General features: G+C 37.8%; 1 protein-coding gene across 5 annotated transcripts in view; it reads left to right on the plus strand.

Annotated features, from left to right (window-relative positions):
• Positions 1–22,893, plus strand: part of C2CD3 (C2 domain containing 3 centriole elongation regulator) — a 125,446-nt gene that overhangs the window by 33,411 nt on the left and 69,142 nt on the right. For all 5 annotated transcript variants that reach the window (XM_059070793.2, XM_059070790.2, XM_067038532.1 and 2 more), the window contains 7 exons: positions 6,576–6,723; positions 9,986–10,140; positions 11,160–11,366; positions 12,239–12,351; positions 15,615–15,733; positions 17,614–17,736; positions 21,602–22,096. In XM_059070793.2, coding sequence (XP_058926776.1) covers positions 6,576–6,723; positions 9,986–10,140; positions 11,160–11,366; positions 12,239–12,351; positions 15,615–15,733; positions 17,614–17,736; positions 21,602–22,096 — 1,360 coding nt within the window. The remainder of the gene's footprint in view (positions 1–6,575; positions 6,724–9,985; positions 10,141–11,159; positions 11,367–12,238; positions 12,352–15,614; positions 15,734–17,613; positions 17,737–21,601; positions 22,097–22,893) is intronic.

The raw sequence follows: 22,893 nt of genomic DNA on the forward strand, positions 1-22,893 counted from the left end.
GGGTGTACTCTCATGCTTTTGCAAAAATGTTCCTATAAAAGGGTTTCATCTTCAAGGAATTCATGGAAAAGACTGTGACAAGCACAGGTTTCTGGTAACCGACTATACTGGTGAACTGAATGAGTAAGCATTTTCAGAACTCTAATGGAAAACTGATGAATTCATAATAGTGCTAACAAAAGATCAAGATAAAAAAATTAATTACATGAGTGAACTGATGAGGATGATTGTAATTTTTGTGACTTTCTGTTTGAATAAAAAAATTAAAAAATAAATGAAAAAAAAAAAAGAATGAAACTGGACACTGTTTTACACTGTACACAGAAATCAACTCAAAATGGATTAAAGACTTGAGCATAGTCCTGGAACCATAAAACTCCTGAAAGAAAACATAGGGGGGTAAGCTGTTTGACAATGGTCTTGTTAATAATTTTTTGGACTTGACACCAAAATCAAAGGGAACAAAAGCAAAAATAAGTAAGTGGGACCACATGAAACTAAAACACAGCAAAGAAAATCATCAACAAAATGCAAAGACAGAAAATATTTGCAAACCACATATCTGATATGGGGTTAATATCCAAGGAACTTATACAACACTATATAAAAACAACAACAAACAAACAGCCAATTAAAAATTGGGCAAAGGACCTAAATAGACCTTTTTTCCAAAGAAGACATACAAATGGCCAAGAGGTACAAGAAAATATGCTCAACATCATTAATCATCAGGGAACTGCACATCAAAACCATAATGAGATATCACTTCACACCTATTAAGATGTCTGTTACAAAAAGAAAAGAGATAACAAATGCTGGTGAGAATTTGGAGAGAAAGAAAACCCTGTACACTGTCTGTGGGAATGTAAACTGGTATTGTCAATATGGAAAACAGTATGGAGGTTCCTCCAGAAATTAAGAACAGAACTGCAGGGCTTCCCTGGTGGCGCAGTGGTTGAGAGTCCACCTGCCAATGCAGGGGACGCGGGTTCATGCCCTGGTCCCGCAAGATCCCACGTGCTGCGGAGCGGCTAGGCCTGTGAGTTATAGTTGCTGAGCCTGCGTGTCCGGAGCCTGTGCTCCGCAATGGGAGAGGCCACAGCAGTGAGAGGCCTGTGTACCACAAAAAAAAAAAAGAAAAGAAAAAAAAAAAAAAAAAAAAGAATAGAACTGCCATATGACCCAGCAATCCCAATTCTGGTTGTATATACAAAGGAAATGAAATCATTGTTTTTGTTTTGAAATTTTAAAAAGCATTATTTTATATTGGAGTATAGCTGATTTACAATGTTGTGTTTCAGGTGTACAGCAGTGGTTTTGTTATACATATACATAGATCTGTTCTTTTTCAGATTCTTTTCCCATATAGGTTATTACAGAGTTGAATAGAGCTCCCTGTGCTATATAGTAGGTCCTTGTTGTTCATCTTTTTTCATTGTTGGAGTATAGTTGCTTTACAATGTTGTGTTAGTTTCTGCTGTACAGCAAAGTGAATTAGTTATATATATACATATAACCACTGTTGTATAGATTTCCTTCTCATTTAGGTCACCACAGAGCATTGAGTAGAGCTCCCTGTGCTATACAGTAGGTTCTCATTAATTATCTGTTGTATATATAGCAGTGTATGTATGTCAATCCAGTCTCCTGATTCATCCCACTCCCCCACCCCCCCTTGGTAGCTATAAGTTTATTTTCTTTTTTTTTTTTTTTTTTTTTTTTTTTGTGGTACATGGGCCTCTCACTGTTGCGGATAAGCGGCCATGGCTCACGGGTCCAGCTGCTCTGCGGCATGTGGGATCTTCCCAGACCAGGGCACGAACCTGTGTCCCCTGCATCGGCAGGCGGATTCTCAACCACTGCGCCACCAGGGAAGCCCCCCCCCCCTTTTTTTTTTTTTTTTTTTTGCGGTACGCGGGCCTCTTATTGTTGTGGCCTGTCCCGTTGCAGAGCACGGGCTCTGGACGCGCAGGCTCAGCGGCCATGGCTCACGGACCTAGCCACTCCGTGGCATGTGGGATCCTCCTGGACCGGGGCACGAACCCACATCCCCTGCATTGGCAGGCAGACTCTCAACCATTGTGCCCCCAGGGAAGCCCATAAGTTTATTTTCTATTCTGTAACTCTGTTTCTGATTTGCAAATAAGTTCATCTGAACCGTTTTTCTAGATGCCACATATAAGCAATATTATACGATGTTTGGCGTTCTCTTTCTGACTTACTTCACTCTATATGACAATCTCTAGGTCCACCCATGTCACTGCAGATGGCATTATTCATTCCTTTTTATGGCTGAGTAATATTCCCTTGTATATATGTACCACATCTTTATCTATTCCTCTGTTGATGGACATTTAGGTTGCTTGAAATCATTATCTTGATGAGATATTTGTACTCCCACGTTCATTGCAGCATTATACATAATAGCCAAGGTATGGAAACAACCTAAGTGTCTATCAGTGGATGAATGGATCAAGAAAATATGGAATGAATATTATTCAGCCTTAAAAAAGAAGGAGGGCTTCCCTGGTCACGCAGTGGTTGAGAATCTGCCTGCTAATGCAGGGGACACGGGTTCGAGCCCTGGTCTGGGAAGATGCCATATGCCATGGAGCAACTAGGCCCGTGAGCCACAACTACTGAGCCTGCACGTCTGGAGCCTGTGCTCCACTACAAGAGAGGCTGCGATAGTGAGAGCCCCACACGCCGCGATGAAGAGTGGCCCCCGCTTGCCACAACTAGAGAAAGCCCTCGCACAGAAACGAAGACCCAACTCAGTCAAAAATAAATAATTAATTTTTTTAAAAAAAGAAGGAAATCCTGTCATTTGTGACAACATGTATGAACCAGGAGAGCATTATGCTAAGCGAAATAAGCCAGACAGAGAAATACTACATGGTATCACTTATATGTGGAATCAGAGATAAAGTCAAATTTATTGAAACATTGTCAAAAAGTGGTTTCTAGGGGTTGGAGAAAATAGGGAGGGGTTGGTAAAATGGTACAAATTTTCAGTTATAAGAATAATAAGGTCTGAGGATCTAGTTATAATGTGACTATAGGTGATAACTGTATTGCCTAACTGAAATTTACTGAGGGAGTAGAACTTAAATTGTTATCACAACAAAATAAAAAGGGAAAGAAAGGAAGGAAGAAAGAAGGGGAAAGGAAATATGTGAGGTGATAGATGCATTAATTAACTCAATGAGAGGAATTCTTTCACAATGTATATCAAGTCATCAATTGTACACTTTTAATATGTTACAATTTTATTTGTCAATTATATCTTAATAAAGCCGGAAATAAAAAAAGACTTTTCTAGGGCTTCCCTGGTGGCGCAGTGGTTGGGAGTCCGCCTGCCGATGCAGGGGACGGGGGTTCGTGCCCCGGTCCGGGAAGATCCCACATGCCGCGGAGCAGCTGGGCCCGTGAGCCATGGCTGCTGAGCCTGCGCATCTGGAGCCTGTGCTCCACAACGGGAGAGGCCACAGCAGTGAGAGGCCCACATACCTAAAAAAAAAAAAAAAAAAAAAAAAAAACACACACACACAAAAGACTTTTCTACCAGCTCCATGGAAGACAGTGGAGAATTCTTTTTTTAAAAAAAATATTTATTTATTTTTAAATTTTTGTTTGTTTAGGCTGCGCCAGATCTTAGTTGAGGCACGTGGGATCTTTGTTGTGGCCTGCGGGATCTTCGTTGCAGAATGTTTAGTTGCAGCATGTGGACTTCTTAGTTGCGGCATGCAAACTCTTAGTTGCGGCACACATGTGGGATCTAGTTCCTCAACCAGGGATTGAACCCAGGCCCCCAGCACTGGGAGCATGCATGGAGTCTTACCCACTGGACCACGAGGAAAGTCTCAGAATTCTGAAAATTCTTAATTTTTGACCTCAAATTGTTTCCAATCAATCATGTGTGAGGGTAGAGTAAAAAAATCTTCATACATGCAGGGACTTGAAAGATTGCCTCTCTTGCACTAGTTCTCAGGGAACCATAGGGTATTCTCTACAACAAAGAGAATATAGGAATAAAGAGCAAGGCATGGAGTCCAAGAAGTAGGGGATGTAACAGAGAAGAAAGAGAAAAGGAGCTTTATGTCCTGTGTCATATTTAGAGAGCAAACACTTCTTATGGAAGCAGGACACGGCTTCAGTAGGGATATTTCTAAGCAGGGGAAAGGGTAGGTGGAAACACATTTCTCCTGTGTTTAAGCAGAATGAGAAGAAATCTGTCTGTTCTCTTGGAGAGTTCAATAATGAAATAGTAATAGGCATGTAGAAAACTAAGTAAATGAAAGTTAAGACAGTTATTAAAACAAGGAAATCTAGAAGTTGTAAAGAAAGTATAGTAAATTATACTTGGCTCTGATATGATGTTACCCCTGAAGATTAACAACAAAAAATTGTAATATAAATTGAGAAGATGAGGGAAAGGGAGATCTGTTTCCAAGAATAATGGTATAAGAGAGTGGATCCTTCATTTTTCATGCTAGGAAGTCCATAAATCATTTAGAAAAGTGAAAAATCAGAAAATAGCAGTACACATGTGTTACTTAGAAATATGAAGCTAAATACCAGAAGAAACATCTTAAGGAGTTGAAAGTGATTCTAAGGAGGCAGGCAGCTACTGATTTTCATTATGTCTTGGTAGTCCTATTTGACTTTTAAAATAGGTAGGTGTAGGGACTTCTTGGTGGTCCAGTGGGTAAGACTCAGGGCTCCCAATGCAGGGGCCCTGGGTTCAATCCTTGGTTGGGGAACTAGATCCTGTGTGCATGCCACAACAAAGAAGTCCACATGCTGCAGACTAAGACCCGGTGTAGCCAAAATAAATAAAGTTTTTTTAATAAAAATATAAAATAGGTACATGTGTTCTTTGTTTAAAACATGATTAAAAAGAAAAAGAAGGAAGTTCCGAGAATGGACTTGTCTTGTAGCCAAAGAATACAGGCAAATTCCAACCCCTCCCCACCCCCCCTTTTTCTTTTACTTTTATATCTCCTGCCCTCCCAACAGGAACCCCAGGCCTCTGGCCTGTGCAAAATATCTCTGATCTCTCCCAGTTTCTGGTTATAAGTATGTCCTAAATATTGCATGGTGGGAAATGGTATGCCTTTTTCTGTGTCAAAGACAGAAGAATAAATTCAAAGAAACGTTAATTTGGGGTGGGGGGAAGGGTAGAGGACTATATACTGAACAGAATTCATAAATTTAAGGGTGTGCAAAGAGGAGAGAAAAGCAACTGGTTGGGGGGTGCTTGGGAGGGGGTTGGGAAGGGGAACCATAAGTGGCAAATGAGAATTGTGTAGAATACCAAGAAGTAGAGCTTCAAAAAGGAACAGTGCTCTCAAGCTGCATAGAAGCTGTGTGGATTGGGAAGTTGTTAGTTGGATTTTGGCAGTTAGGAAGTTGTTCTTGACCTTTGAGAGAGAGATTACTATAGATCAGTGGTTCTCAACTGGAGGGCAGTTCTCCCCTACCCCCACCCCATGAGACATTTGGTAATGTCTGGACATACTTGGGTTGTCACACCTGGAGGAGTGCTACTGGCTTCTGATGAGTAGGGTCCAGGGATCCAAAATGCACAGGTAGCTCCCAGTGACAATGAATTACCTGACCCAATATGTCAGTAGTGCTAAGGTTGAGAAACTCTGCTATAGATTAAGGAAAGGTGAAGAAAGGAACATTTACTGAGCATCTATTTGTTGAGCATTTCTTTGTTCCAAGAATTATAGGAACACAATCTAATTTGAAGGTAGTGATCACGTATTATTGGGAAACTACAGAAGGAGAAAAAAGTATAGTAGCTAGCTTGAAAGGGAAGCAAAGTTGAAGGAATAATTGAAATGGTTAGCACAGTGTTTGGTACATATTAAGTATTTAATAAATATTGTTTTTATTATGAATAACATGTTCATTAAGAATCAGTAAGTTCATTTACAGATGTTCATTAAGTGCTAGTTACTATAGGTGAAACAAAAATGAATGAAATATACACGTATTTGTATGCTTGTTTCTTATTAGTTTACAAACTCTATAAGTAGAGTATCTGTTTTACTTACTTCTCTATCCCACATAGAACTAAACTTGCCATAATTAACCTAAATACACATATTTTTGCTTAATAGAGGAAAGCATATTTATGAATTAGCCATTCTTCACAAAAACAGTATATAACATTTAACTCATTGAATTATAGTTAATTCTTTGCCTTTTTTCCTCCCTACTAGACCATAAGCAGAACAAGAGTAGAACAAGTTAGGTTAGCCATCTCTGTAGCATTCAGGACCTAACACCATGCCTGGCACATAATAGTTACCCAGTAAAATGTTTGTTAAATAAATGAATGAGATCACAATCACTGTCAGTAGTGTATTTTTTGAATGCTAGCTGTTGACACCCCAGAGGAGGGGGAATATAATATGAAACTATTTATCAGATAATCTTCTGTTTAATGTAAGTCTTCTGTTTAACATATTTTCTTCCATGTTTAGAACTTCAGAACGTTTAATTAAAAAAAGCTCAGCTGAAACCTCTCTTAAAGTCCTGCTTTGTTTTTCTTATCTCTGCAGTGCCGAATTATCCCAAGGTCGTTACTGGGACGGGCTAGGCTCTCCTCCAGATTCCCCATCTCCTGGGAGTGATGTGTATTGCAGCAGTGAGCCCAGTGACCCTCAGTATGACCAGAGTCTCCTGGAGAACTTGTTTTACACAGCACCTGTAAGTCACTGAATCTGAAACTTAAGGAATTGGAGAACAAGATTATTAATAATATTAGTGGGTGTAGGCATGTTACCACTTGCCAGACAGAAAGCTATCCATTTTACATACTTTATTTAATTATAATCACAATCTGAAGAGGAGAGTATTATCCTCATTTTACAGATGAGGAGATAAGCCTACTAAGATTAATTATTTTGTCCAAGGACACATTGTAGCAAGTAAGTGTTAGAGCCAGGATTCAAATTCAAGTTTACCTGATTCCAAAGCCTATAATCTTAATATATTATATGGCTTCCTAAGAGCTCTTTCAAGGAAGAGCTAATGTAGGTATACCCTCATAACCACCCTTGACTGGTATCTTTTCAGATACAGGTGTTCCAGAAACACCTCTACTCATGGTGGACAAATACCTCTACTGACCCTTAAGACAGAACATTCTCTTTTTAGGCAGTTTTAGCATTTTCAAAGTTCTTTCTTATGTCAAGCCATATGTTCTATTCATTGGTTTAGCTCTTCTAGAGTGTATACAAAATGAGTTCATTCACTGTTGCACAAATAATCATATTTGTGAAGATTGCTGTCATATTCCCTATTTTCTTTTTCTCCAGGTCAGCAAAGATACCTGAAATACAGTGTAGTTTATACCAGCTCAGTAGAAAAGCAATGAGGGTGACCAGGGTGCAGAAGAAGCAGGGAGGACTTTTACATGCGATGGTCAGGAAGGAGCATCATGAGGGATAAGGGATTTTAACTGAGACTTGAAAAGTAGTGTTCAGAGAGATAAACGATATGAAATAGGAATAGAAAGAATGACCTGTTTAGAGAAGCAGTTTGTGTACTACAAGGCATCTAATTTGATTGGGTAAGAATTCGTGTGGAAGAGACATTGACGGGGCAGGCTAGTGCATCGCAAGCAGTCTGTAACAGCGTTTGAATGTCGAGTGAGGAGGAAATGACATGACTGAAATAGTGTTCTAGGAATGTTAATCTGGCAATGACGTAGGAGGTCAACTGAGGGGAGAATAATGGGAGCAGATAGGAAGCCATTGGGTTATTGGAGGTGTGAGAGAGAGAGAGAGAGAGAGAGAGAGAGAGCGAGAGAGAGCGAGAGTGAGAGCGAGCATGCCAGAATGAGAGTGGCAGCAGTGGGATTGGAAAGGATGAGATGGACTTAAAAGATACTGTGAATTGTTAGGATTTCATGACTTTCTACCTTAAAAGTCATCGCTGATACTGTGTTACCTGTAGGAGAAAAGAGAAAGGGAACTTTCTCTTTTCTCTAGTACACATTTTCTGTGTGCCAGGGAATTTACGTTACCTGTTATTAAGTACTGTGCCAAATGTTTTAAGTTCATTATTTCATTTAATTCTTTTACTAGCCCCATGAGATAGTGTTATCTCTTTTACATATCATGAAATGAAAGCTTAGAGATATTAATTACTAGTAATTAGGCAGAACTAGAATTCTTACCCTAGTCTGTCTGGCAAAAAGCCCATGTTGTTCCCACTAGACCACACCATCTCCTAAGTCTTGAGCATAGCATTAGAATCTGATCTTGACTTAACCTCCCTAACCTCATCTCTCACTTTTGCCCTGTAACCACTGGAGACTCCAGTCATACTGATTGTCTCACCACTCCACAGTCTAGCTTTTTCCATCCCCATATCTCTTGCTCATACTGATCCTTCTACTTTAAATGTTGAAATGCCCTTATACATCTGGTAAACTTCTCTTCATTCTTTAAAAATCAACTTATCACCTCTATGAAGAAACCATCCCAGACTCCTCTAAGCAGAGTTTGTTGCCTGAATGTCCACAGTATCCTGCACATACCTCTCTTATAGCCCTTATGTTGTATGATACAGTTCCTCATGAACAAAAACATGTCTTCATTATCTTTTTATTACCTGTAAAACAAAGGCCTGATAGAATTTGAGTACTCAGTGAATTCTTAGTGAATAAATGAATGAATGTGTGAATGGTACTAAGTAATCCCCCATGCTATCTGAACAAAATAATTTTAGAAAATGTTTGTTTACTGGGAGAAGGAGTGAACCAATTGGCCTTGAGGCACTGGGAAGACCAAGGAGTTAGAATGCTCATGTCCTTCCCTGGGGTCAGTGTTTAATGTTCTTAATATTGAATAACATCCACAGCTTAGAAATTCAGCATTACCTTGTGGTTTTGTTTCCTAAAATGATGAGCTTTTGAACAACCTGGTTTATATTTACTCTAATTTTCTTCAGGCTGTGGACCCATCTTAGCTTTTGATCACCTTGTCAAAACCATTTTTAGAAGCTGCCACTTAACAAAGAAAAAATGAAGAGCAAAAAGCTTTGTAATTTCACCTTGGAAAAGTTGCATTGCCTCCTAGAAGGACATTCTTATCATGCCTATTTAACTATTAATTTGTTACCCTTATGACAGGTCAATATGTTATACACCCTGAGATGCTGAAAAAAGGGAGTTGGAGGTGATAAGCTTAAAACTACTTTGGATTGGTCTCCTGCATTTATAACAGCAAGCTTTTTTAAACATTGGAGCCAAATAAGTGTAACGCTGTCTTCTTATTTTGCATTTGTGTTAGAGCTGATTAGTCAATTTCAGCTGCCTTTTCTCACAATAAAATTACAGGGGGTTTACCCACCAGTTCTGCCATTACGAAAATTTGTGATGTATAATAAACAGTTCATCTTAGCAAGATTAAAAGCAGAATGAATCATTAGGAGTATAGAGTGCTGAAAAAAAGTCGAATCTTTGCACCCATATAGTTAGGTGATATTGTGCCATCATTTTCCCTCAAACTGTGGTAGAAATACAGGCTTTGGAACTCATGGAGATCAAGATCTGCCTTTACTATTTACAGCTGTGAATCATAAACAAAGCTACGTAACTTCTCTCAGCTTTCATTTTCTCACTTGTAAAAATTGAGATGGGGACACCTTACAGGAATGTACTAAGTATTAGAAATACACATGCAGCATTTAACATAGTACCAGATACATAGAAGGCAGTCAGTAAATAGTGGTTATTATTATTGAGAATTCGAAAGAAGAATCTATTTTCATTTATTTTCTTTGAACTGAACTTGTAGGTTATTTTTGTGAACTTCATATTATTTTTGTATAGCCAGGAGAAACAGGATTATCTCCCTGGTGTCAGTTATCTCTTTTGATTACTACTTTTAGAGAAATGTTTTCATTACCACTATCCCCAAAGCAGTTATCTTTTAGTGCCTCTCTGTTTCTTCCCCCATAGAAATCTGATACCAGTGTCAGTGATGTTTTCAGTGGAGATGATGATGTTGTCCCTTCTAAAAAAATGAGCCAGTCAAAAGCTCTTGCCAGATCTTCTAAGGTTCTAGAGTCAAATGATCATAAGTTGAAGAAGAAGGCGATCAGCAAGAAAAATAGGTGAGCCTCTTTATGAATGCTTGTTTAGAGTCAAAAGCAAAGGAAGATTATTTTCACAAGATCTCTTCAAGTGAAATCACCTGTGTTTGCCAACACTGTCAGACTGGTTGAATTACAATAACTCATTAAGTATTGCAGTCCTTAAACATGCAGTAACATGAAAAGATGGATGTGATAAAATAGTTAAGGGAGAAAGCAGAATTCTAAGTTGTACGTGTGCTCTGTTACACTTAACGTAGAAAATATGCATAAAGAAAGCAAATGGGGCTTCCCTGGTGGTGCAGTGGTTGGGAGTCCGCCTGCTGATGCAGGGGACCACGGGTTCGTGCCCTGGTCCGGGAAGATCCCACATGCCGCGGAGCAGCTTGGCCCGTGAGCCATGGCCGCTGAGCCTGCACATCCAGAGCCTGTGCTCCACAACGGGAGAGGCCACAACAGTGAGAGGCCCTAGTACCGCAAAAAAAAAAAAAGAAAGCAAATGAAAAGGAATACACAAAAGTGATGGTAGTAGTTATATTAAAGTAGTAAATAACTGAAGTAAAGTCTGTATCCCTTGTTGAAAACCTAATTCTGTTGTGTCAGTTTCTGTACTTGTGTGGATATAATAAGCCTTTGGATTACAAGAATGTTTTTACTTTTTTTTTTTTGGCTGCCTGGGTCTTAGTTGTGGCACATGGGATCTTTGTTGCCGCATGTAGGATCTTTGTGTGGGATCTTTCATTGCGGCATGCAGGATCTAGTTCCCTAACCAGGGATCAAATGTGGGTCCTCTGCATTGGGAGCATGGAGTCTTAACCACTGGACCACCAGGGAAGTCCCTGTTTTTACATTTTTTGAGATTTCTTTCATGTAGATTAGGACCAGAATTATGATGATTAAAGCCATTTCCCAATCCTTGATAACTTGTGAATTATGATGCCTGCTGCCCTTCCTCCTTCCTCCTCTTGCCTGTACCAACTAGATCGTTTCATATTTGGCTTCTGACGATCTGCCTCACTGTCTATATGAACTCCTTTCAGAAACTTGATTGAACAACAGATGCTATCAGAAACCCCAGAAGATTCCCAAGTGATGACACTAAGTGTGGATAGACTGGCCCTTCTGGGTAGAACACATTCAGTCAGAATCATCATCGAAACAATGGGAGTTCCTCCAGATAGTCCTCAGGAAACCCCTGGCAAAAAAAGCTTTCCTGGGAGACCACATAAGCTGACAACAAAAAAACGGTATGTCTCTAACATGGGAAAACTAAATTTGACATTTCTAGAAAGTGTGTCTGGTAGTAATAATAAATAATTACATAGTACTTTATGATTTGTAAAGTGTTTTCATATGCTTCATTCAATCAACAAAAATGTACTGAATCCCCCACTAGGTCCCAAGCATTAAAAGTATGAGAATAAACAAAATTAAGACCCAGGCTCCATTCTTCCATGCCTTACAGTCAGCAGGAGAGAGAAACATTTAAATGACTGACTTGAGGATATGGGGAGGGGGGAAGGGTAAGCTGTGATGAAGTGAGAGAGTGGCATGGACATATATACACTAGCACACGTAGGGTGGATAGCTAGTGGGAAGCAGTCACATGGCACAGGGAGATCAGCTAGGTGGTTTGTGACCTGGAGGGGTGGGATAGGGACGGTGGGAGGGAGGGAGATGCAAGAGGGAAGAGATATGGGAACATATGTATATGTATAACTGATCCACTTTGTTGTAAAGCAGAAACTAACACACCATTGTAAAGCAATTATACTCCAATAAAGATGTTTAAATAAACAGATAGATAGATAGATAGATAGCTGTCTGTTGGGTTGGCCAGAAAGTTCTTACAGGTTTTTGTAAGATGTTACAGAAGAGCCCGAATGAACTCTTTGGCCAACCCAATATAATAGGGCTTTAGAGGCCAAAAGAGATGTTTTATATGAAAAGTGCTGTGGGAACGCAAGGCTGGTGAAGGCTTTGAAAAGAGCAGGTCGGTCCTCTGAGGACCTGAGGTTCTAAAAATAGGGCCTTGAAAGATATGTAGGATTTATCAGAGAGAGAATAGGTTTATTATTTGGTTTGTTTTTAAATTACTTTTCTTATTTTGATTTTTTAGCACCTTCTTTGTGGAATATCACTTTCCTGTGGGCTTTTCCAAAAATGGATTGACAAAGACAGCTTTGATCACTGAGGTCGTTCGACTCGCATCCAGTAAAATTACAGATGGAAGTAAGAGAGAACTTGATTTCTGCTCCTTAGATATTTTGGCTTTGGAAGAATTCTTGAATCCCTAATTATTCATATACTCCTGTATTATCATAGAATCTTAGAGGCAGAAAGAATTTTGAAGTGAATCTAATTCCTTTACTTTACAAGTGAGGAAACTGGTCCAGAGGTGCTATAACTCTTCTGATGCAAGGCAGAAAGGCAGTGACATAGCTGAAACTGTAACTCAGAACTCCTGATGCTTATATCATGTTCTCTCAACTATTGACGTTTTTCTTTTCTTCCCTTTTTAAAAATAGCTTTATCAAGGTATAATTCACATACCATACAATTCACCCATTTGAAGTATACAACTCAATGGTTTTTAATATATTCATAGGTTGTGTAACCATCACTGCAATCTAATTTTAGAACATTTTCATCCCCCTTAAAAGAAATCCCGTACTTATTAGCATTCTTTCCTCAATTCTCTCTTTGCCCCCTTTCACTAAGCAACTCTTTTTTTTTTTTTTTTTTTTTTTTTTTTTTTTTTTTTTTTGTGGTACGCGGGCCTCTCACTGTTGTGGCCTCTCCCGTTGCGGAGCACAGGCTCCGGACGCACAGGCCTGGCGGCCATGGCTCACGGGCTTAGTTGCTCCGCGGCATGTGGGATCCTCCCGGACCAGGGCACGAACCCGTGTCTCCTGCATCGGCAGGCGGATTCTCAACCACTGCGCCACCAGGGAAGCCCTAAGCAACTCTTAATCTACTTTCTGTCTCTCTCAATTTTCCCATCCTGGACATTTCATATAAATGGAATCATATAATATGTGATATTTGTGACTGGCTTTTTGGACTTACTGTAATATTTTCAACTTTTAATATTTAAGTTGTTTTCAATATTTCTCTATTAAAGACAGTGCTTCAGTGAATAATCTTGCACATGTATCATTTCTCACTTGATGTGAGTATATCCAGCACTAGAGTACATTACTAGAGTACATTGTTTCACTTTTCCCATCACCATAAGGAAGAATTAGGGCATTTAAAATTTTTCATATTTTTATTTTCTGTATGCTTAAATTATCGATAGCAACAGAAGGCGCTCTGGAGGTTTGTTAAAAGCATTCGAGAATGTATACTTGATTCTGCAGGCTGAAGTCAATGTGTTTGAGGAGCTTTAATGCAATTAAACTGTTTTTATCAAACCACAATGCAAAGAAAATGTTGGATTCTTTTGTCAGGTCTTCCCCCTCTACCTCCTTCTACCTACAGGACATTTATGAGTTCCTTAAAACTTCTCTGAGCCTCAAATTCCCCATCTGTAAAACTGAGGTACAGCAAGGACACGGTTCTGATATGCACGAGTTTCAGTTAACATAGTATCTGCAAAGCAAGGACTGCCTGTATTACACAGGGGCTTAATGGACAGTCAAATGGGATAATGAATGTAAAGCATTAAACTCTAAAGTCGTATGTAACTAATACTAGCTCACATTTATTGGGCACTAAATTATGTGTCAAGAACTCTACTCAGTGTTTTATATATATTAATCACATAATCCTTTAAAACATACACACACACACACACAGATGAAGAAAGAGGAAGCTGAGGCATAAATCTTAAGTAACTTGTCTAAGATAACACAACTGGTTTATGGTAGAACTAGAACCTTTTTGATTCAAAATCGTGAGCTCTTCATCTATATTGCTTCTCATGCATTATTATTATTATTGGCCACAGCGATTGAGTTCTCCCTTTGTCCTTCTGAGAAAGATAGTATGGGACATGTGGAATAAGCATCAAGCCAGGAATTGGAAGAGTTCTAGTTCTACCACACACTTAATTGTGTGACCCTAGACACAACGACTTTTCATCTCTGGGCCTCTCTTAACAATAATATGGAATGGACAAGTTATTTTCAGGATCCCTTCCAACACTTTAAAAAAGTCTCCTTTGGCATATTGTTAGCAGTTTATTTACATGAATTTCTTCTTCCATTATTACCTTAACTTACTTTTAAAAAAAATGAGCTTAAGAAACAGAGAATTATATGACAAATACAATAATATAGTACCAAAACATACTTAAGTAGTAAGAAGAAATCTGAGTAGCACCAGGTTGAAATACAGTTCTGTTTGTACATAAAAGATTTTATAGTGTTTTAAAGTGCTCTTTTATCTGTTACCTCAGTTCATCCTCTCAGGACACCACTGAGGTGTAGGTGTTGTCTTACTTCTCTTTCCATGGTGGGATAAGCAGGTAAACTGGTCTAGTGGGTGTACGCTTGCTGGGCCCAGACCTTTTGTTCACAGTTCCTGTGGATGGATCCAGATAGCAAGACCCAGATCCTGTCCATGAGTACCAAAAGAAAAAGAGTCAAGAAGTAAGATGGCAAGGATAGAGATCAGTAGGTCAAATGGGCAGTGTGAATGAATATCAGAGATAGTGGATTCTGTAACTCGGCCTCTTTGCATGGGTTCTTCAGATCCATTTTAAGGGTCTAGAAGTGAATGGACTGGAAGATCCTTTTACAGGTGATAAATTGTGGCTGAAGTGGTTCATTAGTAAGTAACAGAACTTATTCATATCAAATGATTGTAGCCCCAAATTCCTATTTTTTTTAAACCTGTTAAATCCGCATAGCAGTGAGCACAGACTCAGATACTACCATCACTTTATCCCATTTACACTTGCTATTACAGCAGAAACGCCTTCCTTTCCATCTATGAAAAGACAGACTCTGTTCTGCCTAACACTGCAAACTAAGATCAGTACTTAGAACCTTGTACAAGTGTGACAGGAAAAGTCCCCTAGTCTTCAGCCAGAAAATAAACTCATTTTCATTATTACAGTTTTTGACTCAGTTCTTCTCTTCATTTATCCCTCATTGTCCCACATCCAGCCAGTCCCCTTCTTTCATTACATTACCTATCAACTTGTCTTTTAAAAAACACTAGTCATACCTTACACCCAGTGAAGTGTATGGTATGTCTCTTTACATGTCCTGTGCTCCTAAATGAATGAAATGACATTCATTTCTCATAGCAAAGCAGAGCAACATTGCCCTGCTTATCTTCTCTGTGCTGTACCCAGGATTTTCTCTTTGTCTCTGTTCCTTCAGTCTTAATAACCCTAACACTTTTGTGAAATTACACTGACTGGATTCCTGAAAGAGATCTTAGTTAGATTTGAAAGGGAGGTGGGTGGTGTCAAGGCATGGATTGATGAGATGGCTCTAGTTGGCTGGTGTGACATGTGCTTATGTGTCTGGTTCTCCTTACAGTGGTGAAATTCCAGCAGAGATCTGTGTTTCCAGTACAGTTTGGTGGCCCAATGATAGAACACTGGTGGAATTCCAATCTTACTTTCCAAATTTACACAAAGAAAACCCCACAGTTAAAGGTACTTCAAGTGATTTTGACCTTTGCCTTACCATTTATTCACACTAGGGATTTGGAGCATACTTAAAATTATATTCCTACCTAAACTAGGAAATTCTCCAGGTTCAAATGATATTAATACTTATGATTATTGTTTATTATTATAATTTTAAATTTCTATTTGATATTTGTTATAGGCTAGATATTATGCTAAAGGCTCTGTGAACAACACTATCAAATTTAATCATTAAAACAATTTGTGAATTACATACCTATTATCTTCAATCTACAGATGAAAAAAAAACAAGATTTAGTGAAGTAACTTGTCTAAGATCACCCAAGCTAATAAAAGACAAAGCCAGGACTCTGTCCCAAGTCTTTAGATCCTAAGTTCTTAACCTCTTTACTATGCTCCCTGCTACGGAGGGTTGTTTGGATTGATACAGGATAGTAGCCTTAATTTGAGGCTCTACTTTCTTTTTTCAGACAGAATACATAAGTTATCCATCCCATATCCAAAATAATATAATGTGGGTAGCAGTTTTATCAGCTAATTCCAAGTTTATAAAATCCACTTGCACCTGGTACAACAGAAATCAAACTATGTCATGAGCAGTTTTTACTTCCTTCAATTAAAAGAGTAGCTTTTATAATCTTTGACCTCCTCTTTGGTATGGATAGTATGAGGAATGCATCTTGTTTTCTTTTTGTTTGTATTTTCAGGAGATCTAAATAATACATGTTCATTTTGGAAAATATAGCAAAATAAGAAGAGAAGGAAAAACATAATTTCACAACCTGAAGACAACCTCTATAAGCATTTCAGTATATTTGCATTGAATCACATAGTTAAGGCTTTTTTCTAATTATAGAAGAATTATACATGTTTTTAATAGAAAAATATTTTTAAAACACAAAAATCACCTATAATCTCATCACCAAGAAATAACTATTGTTAATATTTATGTGTATCTCTTTTATCTTTTTCAAATGAATATATTATATATGTAAATCTTTGAAAGTATTAGGATAATTTTATATGCAATTTTTATCCTGCTTTCTTTTTAATTTAACATTGTCTTGAGGATTTTTATTCATTTTTTGCAAAAATGTAAATTTTTCCACATAATTTTTAAAATATGTGAAGATTTACTATATATAATTTAATATCCTATTTCTAATAAACATAATGAATATTGTTCATATTATTTCAAATTTTAGTAAACATTTTAATAGCTATATATTTTTCCATTCTAGGAATGTGCTATAATTAATAATTCCTGATTTTGAACATATGTTTATTTCTCATTGTTAACTTTTAAAATATACACTGTATATAAGCTTCTTATGTATTATTTATTATTTCTTCAGTATAAATTTCCAGAAGTGAAATTACTGGGCCAAAGAGTATGAATATTAAAAGCTTTTTATATTTATTGCTAAATTTCCTGTCCAGAAGTATGTTGCCAGTTTATATTCCCAACTTCAGGCATATGACAGCCCCTGTTTCTCCATAACCTTGTTAGCATCAGGCATGTTTATAATTTTCCCAGCTTTAATGGCAAACATTTGCATCATCTTAATTGTACTTTTTATTTTTAAGCATGAAGTTGAACATTTTTTGTAAGAACTAACTCTTAAAAATAGAAAAAGATAATCTTCTGACCTCTTTGTGACTCATGAAACCCTCTCTAATCTTCCAGGGAGAATTGGTAAAACCCAGAAGGGAGGCCAAAATGACAGAATATGGGCTCCCACTTAGAGTTGCCTCAGTCAAATAAAGCTACTGACTTCATAAAGCATGGATTCCTTTATAAGTCATCATATGTTGTCACTTCAACTAAAGTCCCCTGTGGCTTCTCTTTACTTTAACCTAAACTTTTTCTTTCCTTCTTTTCTCAGCCTGAAGTCATTGGATCTGCATCACTACCTCTGAGAGCTGTCATTCAGTCTGAGCTGCTTTCTTTCAGTGACCAGCTTGCAGTGCAACAGGAAAATGGTCGGACTCCACTTGGCCCCCTCAAGGTATGTAGATACACATTCAGATAGTCAAGTATTTATGGAGCATGTGTTACTGGCTGGCCCTGAGATTATAGCAGTGAACAAGAAAATCAGCATCTTTGCTCTTGCAGCTTATATTAAAACAGGACAACAACAACAAAAAAAAACCCAAAAAAAACCAGGACAACAAAAGTGCTAGGAAGGGGGCTTCCCAGTGGTTGGGAATCCACTTGTCAATGCAGGGGACACAGGTTCGAGCCCTGGTCCCAGAGGATCCCACAAGCCGTGGAGCAACTAAGCCCGTGTTCCACAACTGCTGAGCCTGCGTGCCATGGCTACTGAGGCCTGCACACATAGAGCCCATGCTCCGCAACCAGAGAAGTCACTGTAATGAGAGGCCTGCGCACCGCAACAAGGAGTAGCCCCCATTTGCCACAACTGGAGAGAGCCCACACACAGCAATGAAGACCCAGTGTAGCCAAAAATAAAATTAATTAATTAATTAATTAAAAATAAAATTAAATAAATAAATGAATTTATTTCACATGTATAATAATTTTTTTTTAAACTGCTGGGAAGGAAGTAAATGGTACAATGTGATAGTAAGTACCTGGGAGGAAGTAGGAGATGGGAAGGTCTCTCTAAGGAGGTGACATTTAAGGTGAGATTTGAAGAATGAGAGGAAGAGGCCACCAAGTAAAAAACACAGGAAAGATCGTTCCAGAGAAAAGAATGGCACATGCAAAGGCCCTAAAGTGAGAATGGGCTTCACTTCATCAAGGGGCAGAATGTTGCCACAGGATAGTGAGCCAAAAGGGAGATTGGACAGCAGACGGGAGCCATGTCGCTCAGAGCTTTGTAGGTCAGAGTAAAGGGTTTAGCTTTTATCCTAAGAGCCAAGAAAGGACATTGAAGCATGGAAGTTACATCTGGTTTACATTTTAAAAGATTACTGGGTAGAGAATATTGTAGGGTACAGGAGGGAAAATGTTGCATTCGTCCAGAAAAGAAATGATTGACAGTTTGCACTAGAGTAGTGGCAGTGAACAAGGAGAGAAGTGGCTGAGTTGGTGTGTGGTGGGATGAATGCTATGTGTAATTCATCAGAGAGAGGGTTCTTTCCTTTATTCAGAAGCATCATTTTCTTAGGTGGAAGAATTTTTTTTTTTAGAGCTTGCCGTAATCATTTTCTTTTAATTGAAGTATAGTTAATGTACAATATTATATAAGTTACAGGTGTACAACACAGTGATTCACAATTTTTAAAGATTATCTCCATTTATAGTTATAAAATATTGGCTATATTCCCTGTGTTGTACAATGTATCTTTGTTGCATATTTTATACATAATAGTTTATATCTCTTAATCTGCTACTTCTGTATTGCTCCTTCCCACTTCCCTCTCCTCACTGGTAACCACTAAGTAGTTCTGTATATCTGTGAGTCTGTTTCTTTTTTGTTATATTCACTAGTTTGTCGTATTTTTAGAGACCATGTATAAGTGATACAGTATTTGTCTTTCTCTGTCTGACTTGTTTCACTTAGCATAATACCCGTAAGTCCATCCATGTTGTTGCAAATGGCAAAACTTTTATTCTTTTTTATGACTGGATAGTATTGCATTGTATATGTACAACATCATCTTTATTCATTCATCTGTTGATGGATACTTAGGTTTCTTCCATATCTTGGCAGTTGTAAATAATGCTGGTATCATTGGGATGCATGTATCTTTTTGAATTAGTGTTTTTGTTTCTTTCATATATACCCAGAAGTGGAATTGCTTATTCATATGGTAGTTCTATTTTTAGTTTTTTGGGAAACCTCCATACTATTTTTCACAGTGGCTGCACCAATTTACATTCCTGTTAGGTGGAAGAATTTGAATGTGTGGCTTCACTATAGCTTTGTCCTGTTGTACTGGCGAGCTTTTGAAATCATCACAGCCATACATAAAACATTTCCATGACTCCTCATCACCCAGAGGATAAAATACAAGGCATACCATATGACCCCAGCTGACCACTGCAGCTTTCTCTGTTCCAAATTCCCTACCAATAGCCATGTCAAACTATGTAAAGAATTGCTAAAGTATTGTGCTGGGTTATGCATCCATGCTTTTGTTCTTGATTTTCATGCTGCTTCCTCCTCTTGGAAGCCCTCTCTGCCCTCTTCCTGGCCTTCTTAATAATAGATACCATTTAATTTTAAAAACTTGTTTGACTACCATTGCAAAAAATTAATATCACATTATTCTTCTACTACCAAAGTTTTATTTTTTGCTTTCCTTGTTCATTCTAGACTGCAAGATTTATAATCAGAATGGGGTAATAAATAGAGTTGATGGACTAGAAATTGTTTCTTTCCTGGCTTTGTTGAGAGAAGTACTGTTCTAAATAGTTTGCTGTCTATATTCAATAGAGCAAAAGAACTTTGCTGTGGGTTTTAAATAAAAGGAGCTTCAAGTCCCCTTTATCTCTAGTAATTCAGTATTGTAATAGTGACCACTTTCATTCTTCATCATTTATCCCACATCCTTTTTTACTTTTTAACATTTTAAACTTTTAAAAATAACTTCAAACTTAAAGAAAAATTGCAAAAATAGTACAAAGAACTCATATACCCTTTACCTGGACTCAGCAATTATTTGTCGTATCTGCTTTATAATTATCTACCTCTTCTGTCTCTTTCTCTCTCTCTTTTTGTCTCCCTCCCCACTCTCTCTCTATACACATACACACACAATTTCTTTCTGAACTATTTGAGAATATGTTACAGACATTAAACCTCTTTCTCCCTAATTTCTTGTGTGTATTTTCTAAAAACAAAGGCAACATTATACATAATGCTGTACAGTTATAAAGATCAATTTAACAGCAATAATATATTCTGTCTGTAGTCCATACTCAAATTTCACCAACTATGCCAATACTTCCCTTGTAGCACTTTTTTTCCAGTCCAGGATCATGCATTGTGTTTATTTGTTTTTAATTAATTAAATTTATTTTCTTTTCTTTATTCATATGATATGTGATAGAGCTAAAGATCATAGGGTAGCTAATTCTGAAGAAGGGATGAACCTTTAAACAATTAATTAACCTCAATTTACATAATGGTCTTATTATTTGCATAGCTAATGGGTAGGGTTTGATTATAGGCCATTAACAGTCATTATTAAGTGAAAGTGTGTCAGAAATACTACACGGGTTTGTATCTTAGACTCAAGAAGCAGACACCCATTGCATTTAAATGTCTCTCTCTCTAATCTCCTTTAGCCTAGAACAGTTCTGCCGCCCTTCTTTGTCTTTTAGTACTTTGATATTTTTGAAAAGTAAGGCCAGTTATTTTGTAGAATGTCCTCCATTTGGGGTTTATCTGAGTCACTTATTACTATGATATTTGAAAGAATATGATTTTCTGACTTCACCATTAACTCCATCATTCCCTGTGCATTTCTTAATTGGTATTCTACTATGTAGAAGAGTTGTCCCTTCTCCCTTATTTATTTATATTGGTATGGACTCATGGATTCTTATGTTATTCAAAAGGTTATAATCCACTACTATTATTATTCATTTTGAAACTCAGCTTGTCCTGGATTTGTCCAGTGGGACAAACTGGATTCTGTGTCCTTTAAATATGTCTCCATTCTCTTCTGAGCACTTACTTATGTTTTAGGCTCATCTTGTATTATTAATAAATCATCTGCCTAGCTTTTCTTAGTCCTGGTAAGGTGATGTATGTGCAGTCTATTAGTGTTCCTACTATTGTGGTATTTGAGGATGAATTAATTTATATCCTAACAATCTGATGCTGCTCCTAGCTCCAAAATTCTGATTCTGATTCTAGAAAATGTTCCTATTAACTCTCTTCCTTTTATGTTCTATAGGTAACTGTGGAGCTTGTTATAAATAACAAGGATTTCGCTGGTGTCAATACAAAGTTAAGTAGCAACACCCAACATAGCCCACTTTGTGCTCTTACAAGTCCAGATAAGACACTGCCGGAACCTAGTCAACATGTTACCTGTACCAAAAATCCACAGAACCTAAATCAAATTCATGAAGAAACTGTAAAGAAAACACAGAATTTGGTGCTCCCCACCCCAAAGTCACCAAGCCCTGTTGTATCAAGTCCTTCAACCTTCACGGCTGTGCCAGCCTCTCACGATTTGATAAATCAGATAAACGTGTCAACAAAAGAAAGTGCTTTGCTGTTGCATGTGCTATTGATGGTGCCAGATGGGAAAGATTTCATTACTGGAGAATCTGAGAAACAACCATCATGCAATGTTTATTTAAATTGCAAGCTCTTCAGCACAGAAGAAGTCACCAGATCTGTCATTGCATGGGGCACAACAAAACCAGTCTTTAACTTTTCTCAGGTAACTTTGTACATGTCTTAACATTCCATATGCATTAAGGATGAAGGCAGGAGTTGGGGAGGGGAGAGAAGTATGTTTCCTAAATCATAATTCCACTGTAAAAAAAATGAGAATTTTCAGACTAGAGGTACTTTTATAATTATCTGGTATGCAGATCCAGTCCCACTATTGTATGGGAAGAGGAAAAGACGTTGCCAACATTTTAAAACTTTTTGTGTGTCTATTTCTTTCTATTCTATCTCAGTTGATATGGTTTCCCACTGTCTTTTGCCTGAATTCTGAGTTCTGTTCCTTTCTTCTTCCTCTAGAGCTTTGATCAGTTGAACTTCCTTCTTTCTTTTCTGTTTCTCCAATCTCTCCTTCTTTATTTTATTTATTTTTCCTCAGTCTCATTTATTCCTCCACTGATTTCAGTATTCATCTTACTTGATTTCTCAGTAGAATTTGATGCTATTGCTTAAATTGTTTCCTTTCTTGATTTTCATAACTCTCTCTTATTTTCTTCCTGACTCAAGAACTGTTTTTTTTTTTTTCAGTCATTGGGCCAGTAAGAAAACTAGGAAAAGAGTCGTGATCACAGTACTTCTTCCTCTCTCCTACTTTTAATTTTTAGTGTTCCTGTTCATTACTCTATCCTTGGCATTCTTCCAAACCAACCCTCTTTTCCCCGTGGTCGCCACATCTACTCCCATAGCTTCAGTTGTGTGAAGATGACTTCGAAATCCACACTTCTTTCAGGCCAGGCATTAACCTGTAGTTTCAGATCTCTGTGTCTAACTGCCTGTTGGTCGTCACCA

This window comes from Kogia breviceps, chromosome 7, assembly GCF_026419965.1.
Source record: "Kogia breviceps isolate mKogBre1 chromosome 7, mKogBre1 haplotype 1, whole genome shotgun sequence".
In the NCBI taxonomy this organism is placed as follows: domain Eukaryota; kingdom Metazoa; phylum Chordata; class Mammalia; order Artiodactyla; family Physeteridae; genus Kogia; species Kogia breviceps.